The sequence below is a fragment of the Orycteropus afer genome, unplaced genomic scaffold (assembly GCF_000298275.1).
Source record: "Orycteropus afer afer isolate SDZICR_OR568_19922 unplaced genomic scaffold, OryAfe1.0 scaffold00300, whole genome shotgun sequence".
Classification (NCBI taxonomy): domain Eukaryota; kingdom Metazoa; phylum Chordata; class Mammalia; order Tubulidentata; family Orycteropodidae; genus Orycteropus; species Orycteropus afer.
In genome coordinates this window covers 2813994-2826016 of record NW_006921887.1, presented here as the reverse complement: position 1 = coordinate 2826016, position 12023 = coordinate 2813994, and the positions used below count along the sequence as shown (strand labels likewise).

Here is a 12023-nt window from a genome sequence, read left to right as displayed (position 1 = left end):
AAAAAACCAACTTCTGGTCTTGTTGATTTTTTCTATAGCCCTTCTATTTTCTGTTTCATTGATTTCTGCTCGAATCTTGATTATTTCCTTCCTGTCAATCCATCTTGTTGAAGGTCTTCTTTTTTGCTGATCCTTTACCAAACATGATGTCCTTCTACAGGGATAACATGTCCAAAGTACATGAGACAAAGTCTTGCCATCTTGCTTCTAAGAAAAAGCATCACTGTCATACTGTGGTGGTTAATGTGTTTCTATGATGCTGGAAGGCATGCCACTGGTATTTCAAATATCAGCAGGTTGCCCATGTTGGACAGGTTTCAGTGGAGCTTCCAGACTAAGACAGACCAGGATAAAGTACCGGGGGCTCTACTTCTGAAGAAACTGGCCAGTGAAAATCATATGAGTAGCAGCAGAACACTGTCTTATATAGTGCTGGAAGATGAGTCCCTTAGGTTGGAAGGCACTCCAAATATTACTGGGGAAGAGCTGCCTCCTCAGAATCAACCTTAATGACATGGATGGAGTAAAGCTCCCTGGACCTTCATTTGGTGATGTGGCACTATTCAAAATGAGAAGAAACAGCTGCAGACATCCATCAGTGATTGGAACTCCCAGACAAAGCACGCCTAATTATCAGTCTAGCACTTGTTTTTCAGTGTCCAACTACCTTTTTTTATGTCTGTTGGACCAGTCTCATTAAGTTCAATTATAGTCTGTGACAGGGAGGACTCATTGTCCCTCTCTATTCATTCTCTCCTTTCTCATAAGAACCAACAAAAAACAAACCAAAGCAGTTTCTGTCTAGCTGACTCTGACTTATGGCAGCCCCATCTATGTCACAGTAAAACTAGGCTCCATAAGGTTTTCAATGGCTGACTTTTCAGAAATATGTCAGAAAAGACAAACCTTTTGCCAGTGAGTCAATTCTGCTGACCCTACTGACAGAGTAGAACTTTACAGAAACAGACTGCCACACATTTTTCTCCCACTGAACAGCTGGTGGGTTTGAACCACTGTCCTTATGCTTAGCAGTTGAGCACTTAAACAATGAGCCATCAGAACTTCTTTTCACAAGTAGATACTAAAAACCAAATTCACTGCCATCAAGTCAGTTCCAACTCATAGTGACCTCAATTGGGTTTCCAAGGCTGTAAATCTTTACAGAAGTAGATTGCCCTGTCTTCCTTCCAAAGAGCAGCTGGAGGATTTGAACCATTGATCTTCTGATTAGGAGTCAAGTGCCTTATCCACTATATCACCAAAGCTCCTTTTCACAAATAGATAGAGCTCTCATATTTCAGTTGGGCCATGACCACTTGAAGACTACATTTCCCACCCTACCTTGCAGCTAGGTGTGACCATGTAACTAAATTCTGCCCAACAGTATCTGAGTGAAAGTTCTGAGGACAATTTTTGGGTCATCCTTTAAAAGGAAGTGGTGTGTTTCCTTTCTCCTGTTGTTCATCTCTTGGCTAGAATATGAAGAGTGAGTCATTTTAGACTATGTGGAGGAGACACTGAAGGTTTGGCAGAACGATGATAAAACTCTGACATTGGGAAGTCACCATAAGATGCCTAAACCACATATATATCCAGACAGTTACATGAGAAAAACATAAGCACACATTTTGTTAGAGTTGCTATTATTTTGGGTCTTCAGACTGTGTCCTTTTAGTTATGTAGTGCTGCTATAACAGAAATAACACATGTGTGTGGCTTTAACAAACAGAAATTTATTTTCTCATAGTTTAGGAGGAAAAAGTCCAAAGTCATGGTGCTAGCTCTAGGAGAAGGCTTTCTGTCTCTGTTGGCTCTAAGAGAAGATCCTTGTCTCTTTTATTCTTCTGTTCCTTGGAGATCTTATGTGGTATAGCATCTATCTTCTCTCATTTCTTCTTGTTTTCTTGGTTGCTTGCTCAATCTGGTCTTTTTACATTTCAAAAGGGAATGATTTAAGACACATCCTACACTACTACTACCTCATTAACATAAAAAGAAAACCCATTATTATGTGCATTAAAAGATTTCTCCAAAAGAGTAAAAAGAAGGATTCTGGTTAGATGGCGGAATAGGCAGGAAGACTATACAGACCCTCTTCAACAAAGAAAATGCAAACCAATTAACAGAGATACAGAGATAATCCTGGAGCCCTGAGCTTTGAAGGGAAGGATATAGAAGTGGACTAAGCTCCAACTACTAGAAGAATTTGCATGAAAATACCAAAAAAGGAGACCTACAGAGCTGTGGTCTGGCAGTGAGACTGACGGCACAGACAGCTTGGATATTGCCAAGTGGTGGTAGGACCTAAGAATTAACCTAAGAATCAGCCCTGCTAGTCAGGGTCTACATGGAGGACTGAACTGGTAGCTGGTGAATAAAAGAGGAAACAGCAAAGAGGAAGGCGGGCTGGGCTGTGGACTTTTGCCTGTCTGGAGGACACAGCCATTTTGAATGTTTACAAGCAGTTCGACCATTTTGGATATTTAAAAAGACTGTGTTCTCCCAGATTCTAGGAACTTAAGAATAGGCTCCATTTGTTAGGAACTGCAAGGACATTCTAGACTCTAACAACTGGAAAGGTGCAATAGTCCCGTCATTACTCTTATATCCCACACACTCTTGGTGAATGAAAGTGTGGCCATCCCTCACTTCCATCTACCTTCTGGAAAGCAGGAATGCCATACTAGTCTGTGTGCTTGGATGGAGCCTGGGTGCCCTGCACTGTCTTGCCCAGAGGTTGTTGTTTTTTTGTTTGTTTGTTTGTTTTTGTCTGTTTTAAAACTATTATTATTACCATTTTTGTCCTTTTTAGTATTGTTCTTTATTCTTCCCTTCCCAGGTTCTAGTTTTCAGCTTTTTCTCTCTTCCCTGTTCCTGGTTCCATTTTTTTTTTTTTTTTCTCGTGGTTAACACCATTCCCTGTTCTTCTTTTTGTGTTTTTTCCTTCATTATTCTTCTACTCCACCTTTTTTCTCTTATTCCCCAGATATTGCTGTTTTTTTTTTTTTTCCTTTTTTTGGTTATTGTTCCTGTGTGATTACACAATGTGTTTTTTGTCCACTTGCTTTTAGTTTTTTGATGGTTATTCCATTGTTATTTTTGTCTAAGGGAGATAGCAACAGTGCCCATATGACACAACTACACCCACACCTCCTGCAGCTTCACTTACTGAGTGAGAGTCACCACCTCCTTCTCCACCAACAGGCCTATGATAAACAATCACCAAAAAAGCCTGACTCACCCTTAGCTGCTCTTCACAAACAGTTAACAGAGATCTAAATACAACAACATCATAATGTCTTGGAGACAAAAGACCATCACAGTCCACACAAAGAAGCAGGATAAAGTGGTAGAAACAAGGGAGCAAGATACAGACCCAGAACATATACCTGAGGAAGAAGCAGCATTGGCAATCTCTGCTAAGGAATTCAAAAGAATTATATTTAGGTATTGTCAAAGGATTGAGAGACAGATCAAGGAAACCACAGACAAAACCTTAGGACAATTTTGGAAGAAAATATAAGAACAAAATGACAAAATAAATGAAAAATTAGAAATGATTCAAAATCTACAGATAGAAATCCAGAAGATTAATACTACATTTTCAGAAAGAGATAACACATTGAAAGGGCCAAGGAATAAAACTGAATCAATGGAAGACAGAATTAATGAGACTGAAGACAAATACCTGGATACTCCTTTGGAAAGGGATCGATCAGAAAAAAAATCAAAACAAAGTGAAAAAAGCCTAAAGTTCATGTGGGATAACATCAGAAGGAATAACCTATGTGTCACTGGAATTCCAGAACAGGGAGAGAAAAATAAAACCAAAAGAGTAAAAAGAGAACCTATAGATTGAGGGGAAAAAAAAATCTTTGGCAACAACTTATGAAACAAAGGATTTTTGTCTAAAATTTATAGAAAACTTCAATACCTCAACATAAAAAAGACAAACAATCCAATTAAAAAAATGGGCAGAGGATGTGAACAGACACTTCAGCAGAGAAGATATTCAGGCAACCAACAAATACATGAAGAAATTCTTGCCATCATTAGCCTTTAGAAAGATGCAAACCAAAACAATAAGGAGGTATCATCTCATCCTAGTGATACTACCAAAGTTCAACAAGGCAGAAGACAATAAATGCTGGTGAGGGTGTGGAGAGATTGGAACTCTCTTACATTGCTGGTGGGACTGTAAAATGGTACAAGTACTGTGGAAAATGGTACGGCATTTCCTTAAAAAGTTGCATATGGAAATACTATTTGATCTAGCAATCCCATTACTAGGAATATATCCAAAGAGGTAAGATCTGAGTATATATCCAGAGAGATATGTATTTCTCATGTAACTATCTGGATATATGCACACCCATGTTCATTGCAGCATTATTTACAATAGCAAGGAAATAGAAACAATCTAAGTGCCCATCAACAGATGAATGAGTAACCAAACTATGGTACATTCACACAAGGGAATATTATGCAACATTAAAGAATAATGAAGAATTAATGAATCACCTCATAATGTAGATGAACTTGGAAGACATTATGCTGAGTGAAAAAAAAATCAATCACAGAAAGCCATATTATTATAAAAAGTCAAGGAAAGGTTTACATAGGTAAGGAAATTCTCTTTGTTTGTTGCCAGGGATGGAAAGGGGGTGGCAGGGAAAATATATGGATAATTAAGAGACAGGTTTGATATGGTAAAGGAAAAAGCAATTGGGGAAAAAAAAAAAAAAAGAAAAGAAAACCCATTCCCAAATGGGACTGTAACCACAGGTAAAGGGGTTAAGATTTGCAACACATATATTTGGAGGACATAATTCAATCCATAACATTCTGGTATACCCTAAGTAACACCTAAAAAGAATTTGGGCAGTTATGTAAGAGGAGCTCCTGAAAAATATGGGACTATTTGCTAAATATCTGCTCATTTTTCAATGAGAAAATTCTATTGAATGGTTCTGAATTTAAATCTCTGACTTGGATTTCACACTTTGCCTTTACCCACTCCATGCTGCTCATTTCTCCCACTGCTGGAAATTCAGTGATTTGTTTGCTGAAATGAACTAGAGTCTGTCTTGTTCACTTGTTCAGATATGGAGCTACCACATCATGGTATCAAGTAAGCCCAGCTGAGAGCCACCTGGACTAGCAGCCAGGAGATCCAGGTTCTGATGCTGAAATAGCTATGTGGTCTTTTGGAAGCAATGTAGCCTCTCAAGGTCAAAGGTTCAACATTCATTAGTAGCTAGTAAGCTTAGATTAGTAAAATTGGATTCAATTTCACAGCTGACCCTTCAAGTCAAGGCTTGATTGTCTTGGCAGCAGTTGAGAATACTTAGCATCATTAGATGAATGGCACCATGGAAATAGAGAAGGGTTATCTTCCAAACATCATTCTTCCAATGGCCCCCAAGAATACTGTGTAGGTAGAGTGGAGGGAGAAGGAGTTGTAGGGATTTCTGTTCTGTGGTCACAGATATTTAGAGATGACTTCTAGGGTTTCTCAGCAGATTCTAAGAAAGAAACTATTGGCTTTGGGGACTGGACAAACCTTCTGTGTGTAGGTCTTTCCTGTGCATTGAAGGAGATTTAGCTCCCTTGATGCTGGTCCACTAAAATGTCCACACATATTTCAACATGCTCCCTCAAGGGACAGAGGTTCCCCCAGTTAGGAACCACTGCTAGTCAACCCCTTCATTTTATAGTCATGGAGAGTGAGATTCAGAGGGGTTCAGTGGTCTTGCCCAAGGACACCCTCATACTGGGAACAGAGCTAGGACTAGATGTAAGTCTGATTCCTGGGTAAGATTTTTCTCCATAACCTTGGGTATGATCCCAATAGAATCACTCTTCTGGGTTAGGAAGACCAGCAGATCCCAAAGAATATCCCACTGGGTGAGCAAGACACTCTACTGAGATGCTGGAAGAAAATATACAAATTTTCTATTTCTGTTTTATCTCCTTTAAAATCATGTGCAGCTTTATAATGGACATTAGTGTATTAGCACAGTAGTACATGTATAATTTGTAATATACAAATATATGTATATTGGTGCATGTTCAAATATATTTAATGATATGCATAATCAAAAAATGTGGCAACCACCAGCCTGAACATCCTTTCCTTTTCTAACTTTAAAAAGTACCTAATTGCCCTGATTTGTTTTATAAATCATTTTTCATAATGAAGACTGCAGATTGTTCTTCTAAGAAAAACAGGAAATGGGTGTGAAATACTAGACAACATCATGAAGGCGCATTATTAAACAATGCCTCAGAATTCCACATAGTTAGCCAGGTTAGTTCGCTCATTTTACCATTGAAACCAGACCAATAACATCTCAACCCAATCATCTGTTTGAGTCAATCCAGGAAAGCAAATCCACTGTTTTCAGGTGACTCAGTTATGTTTAGCTCAAAAGGTCAGGAATTATAAAAGGGAATAAGAAAAGGAAAAGTAAAAAAGAAGGGAAGATACTACCCATCAGTGACGCTCCACTAGTTTAAGTATTTTCTTTCCTTTTCGATCTGTTTGACCTCATCTTGGAGTACAGCTTCAACTACTTTGCCCTTTAAAAATGTTCGTCTTCACCTTACTCCCCCATGCAAGATGAAGCAGCGCATTGGAGGAAAAAAGAGGCTTATTTCTAAATGATTAAAAATGCACCTGATACTCTGGGCTGTCCCTGCTTCCAGTAGGACAGAGCAATTTTCCTTGAGTCTTATTCAGTGTGTGGGAGATGCAAGAAAATCAACATTGTGATGAGAATGGCCCCCTGAACCCTGGGTTGGGATGGTTTTCATTTTTTTAAAGTATACTTACAAAAATCACCTGATGATCAGGTTGTCCCTGGAGAGAATAAAAAACAGAAACACCATGAAGAGCTCAAATGAACTCATACAGTACCTACCCCTACCCCTCCGTACAGCCAAGGGCAGCAAACATGTGCTTGCTATAGGCATTACACCGATCACTTACTGCACCTCCCGAGGCTTTATTCTGCGCCAGACGTGGTGCTGAGGGCTCTACAACTGTTATCCCGTTTAATGCTCACAGTATCCACGTGCTGTGGGCTGATATCACATAGCACAAAGGTTCCCAGAGTTCCTTTGTTCGTGGCATCCTTAGTGTCTCTGTAAGAGTTTCAGAGCACCTCTAGGCCAAAAGACATGCCTAAGGCTTCTATTTATTAAGTAGTTAAATCCAAACAACTTGGTAGTTGTAGTTCATATAGGCATTGCTCTTTCCCTTGAAAATTTAAAATATCCCACAGTGTGCCCTCAGTCTGCTGCAGAGCCCCCAGAGTACACATTTTTTGAACCACAGATAGAGTAGCTATGGTATAGGTACTATTTTGATACCTAGATATATATTCAGTAACCAGTCCTCAAGTCAACTTCAACCCCACATGTGTCAGCATAGAGCTGAGTTCCATAGGCTTTCAGTGGCTAATTTCTTAGAAGGCCTTTCTTCCAAGGTTCCTTTGGGTGGACTCCAACCTCCAAGATTTTGATTAGCAGCTGAGTGTGTTAACCACCCAAAAACTCCATCTATAAATTTTATAGGGGCAACCTCCCAAAAAATGTATATAGATACTATACCATACAGATATGTGGATGATTCCAAACCTTCTTATGGGTTAAATTGTGTCCCCTAAATGTTATGGTCAAGTCCTAACCCCCAGTGCTGATGAATGTGACCTTATTTTGAACTAAGGTTGCTACATATATAATTTGTTAAAATGAGGTCATCAGTGCAGGCCCTGACCGCTTTATGATTGGTATCCTTAAAGGTGAGAAGAACTACAAAGACACAGACACAGAGGAATGGTGGCCCTGTGAAGACAGAGGCAGAGATTGGAGTTAAACTACCACAAGCCATGGAAGACCCAGGGCTATCAGAAGCTGGAAGAGACAAGGAAGGACCTTCCCCTTGAGCCTTCAGAGAGAAAATGGCCCTGCCAACACCCTGAATTTGGAATTCCAGCCTCTAGAACTGGGAGAAAATAAGTTTCTGTTATTTTAAGCCACCCAGTTTGCAGTACATTTTTTATAGCAGTCCAAGGAAATTAATACACTCCGTATTTTGTAGATGAAGAAACTGAGACCCAGAAAGGTTACCCAACTGCTCTGCTGTAACATGGGAACCTCGATGCAGAATCCATAGACCACTCCTCCCCTCCCCTCTTCCTGTCCCACTGCCTTTAGGGCTAGTCATTACTTCCTGTCCCCATTCTGCACAATCTGCAACTCCACTTCCCATTCCATAGCACATGTGTGTACATGCACGCACACACACACAGGCATGTATGTGCACATGCGTGTTCATTCCCTGGTTCAAACATTTCTTCTCTGCCTTTCTCAAAGCTACTCCAGCTTTAATCCCCAGCCCCAAGTTCTATCTCACTTGTTCCCAAAATCATCTCTTTAAAACCTCACTCTGTATGTGCAGTGGCATGTTAATAACATAGGGTCTGATGTTCTCTATCTAATTGTTCTATGGCATGAATGTGATTTTTTCAATACGACTTCAAGTTGCTGAAGAAAAAGGACTGTGTGTTGTCTTGCGCTAGCTATATAGTAAGGAGCTGTGGTGGGGTAGTGCCTAAGGCATTTGATTGATAACCAGAAAGTTGGCAGTTCAAATCCACCAGCCACTCCACAGAAGTAAGACTGGACAAGTACAAAAGGTTGTTGAGCCAGCATGATGATAAAATTCTACAGTTTGATAGAGTATTCTGGTGCGTGGATATAAGGAAGTGAGTGAATGTACTTAATATAAAGCTGATGGTCACTGGGCACAATAACTAGCACATACATGGCTTTTTAAAAATGGGTACTTTTTAGGCTTTTACACAAATCATTTTATTTGGTTCTCACAAAAGTATAATTATTATACCCTTTTCATGGAAGAAAATTAAGGCTTAGCCAGTCAAGCCTCCACTGATAGACAGGTGGTGGCTCCACATGAGGTATGTTTGACTAAAGTCACCCAAGTGGAGAAAGCAGGGCAGGCCCAGGTCCCTGTGTCCCTCCTGTTCTCTAATCTTTGTACTGCAGGGGTCTTCATGGAGATGCCAGTTCCCTGTCTGGGCTCCATGTGATGGGGCAGGATCTCGACATCAGGAGCACTGTCCAGACTCTGAAGCATCGGTCATTATACCACACCTTCACTACCTGGACTACGTTGTAGGCAGACCAGTGAGCCCTGCAGGACACAAGGCTAGGGATGCTGGGGACACTCAGATGGACAATGCTGGCCCTTTAGTGGGCTCCATGGGCTTGCTGAAAGTCCCAGTGCTATCCAGGGGACATGGCAACTCAACTTATAGTTTCCTACGTGGGGCCAACCCAACCTCCTATCCTAGGCTACAGTAAACCACAGAGGCTGGACCTTGGGGATTTTGAGGCATGGGAGGAGAGCTTAAGCAAAAGTCTATTTTGAGGCTAAAGACAAGTCATGCAAAATACAAGGAAACTGAAAATGTACACATAATCTTCTACAGTCAAGAGGGCTTTGGTAACAAAGTAGGAAGAGCTGTAGCTCAGAAGTTAGCATAGGGTTTCTATCTGCTCTGAAAGTACTAGTGTTTGACTTGTGGAATGTTACTTCACCTTTCTAAGTCTCAGCTTTCTCATCAGTAACATGAAGAAAATACCTATCTCAGGAGGGTTCTGAAGATTAAATGGAAAAACATAAAACACAAGGGAAAGTCCCTAGCAAATAAAAGGCACTCGATAAGTGGTAGTTACTTTATCACAGATGACAAATATGTTCCAAACTATGTACTTTACATGTTGTTTGTTATCATTAGCTGCCATCAAGTTGATCTCCAACTCACAGTGACCCCGTAATGAACCATTGTGATAAAAGGTGTTTTCATTGGCTGATTTTTCAGAAGATCACCACGAGTCCTTTCTTCCTAGACTGCTAAGTGAAAGGTCGGTGGGTCGGTGGGTTAGTGGTTTGAATCTACCAGCCATTCTTTGGGAGAAAGACATGGCAATGAGCTCTCATAAAGATTATAGCCCAGGAAACCCTATGTGGCAGTTCTACTCAGTCCTATAGGGTCAACTTGACAGCAGACAACAACAGCCTGTAGAACAGCAGTAGTAGAAGGAGGAAGGAGGAAGAGAGTGACAGGAAAAAAAAAAAAAAAAAACCATAAAATGCCTAAAAGAGAAAGATTCACCCAGAGAGATTGACAGGAAACAAAGCAATAGACAATGAACCAACAGTTGGTTAGTGGAAGGACAGGGTGCTGGATACAGAAAAATAAGCAGCCTGGCATTTGAATACATATTTCTAATTACAGCATTCTCTTCTCCATTGTGTCTCCAGGAAGTGAGGAAGATACAAATGTGTCATATTTATTTATAAAGTTTTATAGGAATTTCATAAAAATATACAAATTTAACTTTATCATATAAAGAAGGGGGGAAAAAAAAGCAGTAACAGGGTGATTGTGTTCTCAAATAATAAAATGAGGTTGAGTCAAGGAGGGAATCATTTATACCAGGACTTCTCCAGGTGCCTGCCTTTGTGGAGAGATAGATGGCCTGGTATGAGGTAATGTAATGAAAGACATTTGTAAACTCTAAAGGACTATACAAACATTCGTTATTGTCCATGTGTGCATAGCAGCACACACATCTAAAGGCTTCCAAATGACAACTCCTTCACAATATCCCTGAAGTGCCAGGCACCCACGTGCTCTTTTTTCTACTCTTTTGAGGGGCAGCCAGGATGGAGATACTCACATTGCTCGGTGTGTCCTGGTGGAGAGGGACATTATGTGACCGCTCCTGCAGAGATTTATCTGCACCAACCTCCGAGTAAAACACCTTGAAAAGATGCAGATGTCCAGGGTGAAAACAGAGACAGTGCTTCAAATAGATCAAAGGCCTTGGTTCTAATTGTGCTCACATCCATCATTGGCTCTGAGGTGCAAACCCTCCCCTCATACACACTCAAGCCGAGGTTGCAAACTCATAAGCCTGAAGAGGCAGGGGGAAGATGCAGACCAGAGAAGTGGGATGGAAAGGGCTGCTGGACCCAGCTTCTGTTACTTTTTTCCTGAAGCGATGGAATCTTTCAGGTCATCTTTCATTTTTCCACTTTGATATGACATAAGTTCAAAGACACATTTCTCTACCTAAAGAGATAATAGGACAAGTGCTATCACCCTTGGCCCTGGTGAAAGAGAAATAGGAATTGGTGGGTCTGTGGTGTCATGTGGGGTTTACATCTTTTTAAAGCAGGCAGCTCAGCTCTGGTGGGCCTTGGCCCATGGGAATGTGGGCCCAATGTGGCCAGCTCTCCCAATTTCCTCAGAGATCCGGAACTCCAGATATTTACCTGAAAGCTCCTGACCTCTACATGTTGACTCATTTAAAAAAGCATGATCCAAATAAAATATTTCAGGGAACTGAAATCAACCCTGTTTGTAATCTCAGATGTAGGAAGGCATTTTCTGTTCCCTCCTCCATTTTCCAGCCCACCCCCTTTACTTTAATTCCGATGTTACATGATTTGTACAACTGACAGCATTCCAGTGATACTCTAGTCTTTCCCATGTTTTTACTTCATTCTCCAAATTTGACTGTTAGCAATTGGATTGTAGGAACCATGTCTTCTACTTGGTTTATGTGTTCCCATCCTTAAACAGAGTGAGGACTGGGTTGACTGACACAACTGTGACTTTCAGTGTATATATATCTCCTTGGAATGGAAATCTTTCCCCTGGTTTCCCACAGGGAGAATAGGAAAGATTTATGATAATACATATATTAATTATTAAATTAAATTACTGATTATATGTTATCAACACATTATATATATGTTGTTGTTGTTATGTGCCGTCGAGTCAGCCCCGACTCATAGCGACCCCTCCTTGGGTTGCCAAGGCAATATCACTACGGAAGTAGATTGCCCAACCTTCCTTCTGAGGAGTGGCTGGTGGGTTTGAACTGCCAGTCTTCTGGTTAGCAATCAAGTGCCCTAGGCACTA

The 12023-nt window shown here is 40.6% G+C and overlaps 1 protein-coding gene across 1 annotated transcript in view; it reads right to left on the bottom strand.

Moving 5' to 3' along the window:
* EGFLAM (EGF like, fibronectin type III and laminin G domains) overlaps nt 1-12023 on the bottom strand; it is a 208109-nt gene that overhangs the window by 195761 nt on the left and 325 nt on the right. Inside the window, exon 2 of the mRNA XM_007951579.2 lies at nt 10774-10857. Coding sequence (XP_007949770.2) covers nt 10774-10857 — 84 coding nt within the window. The remainder of the gene's footprint in view (nt 1-10773; nt 10858-12023) is intronic.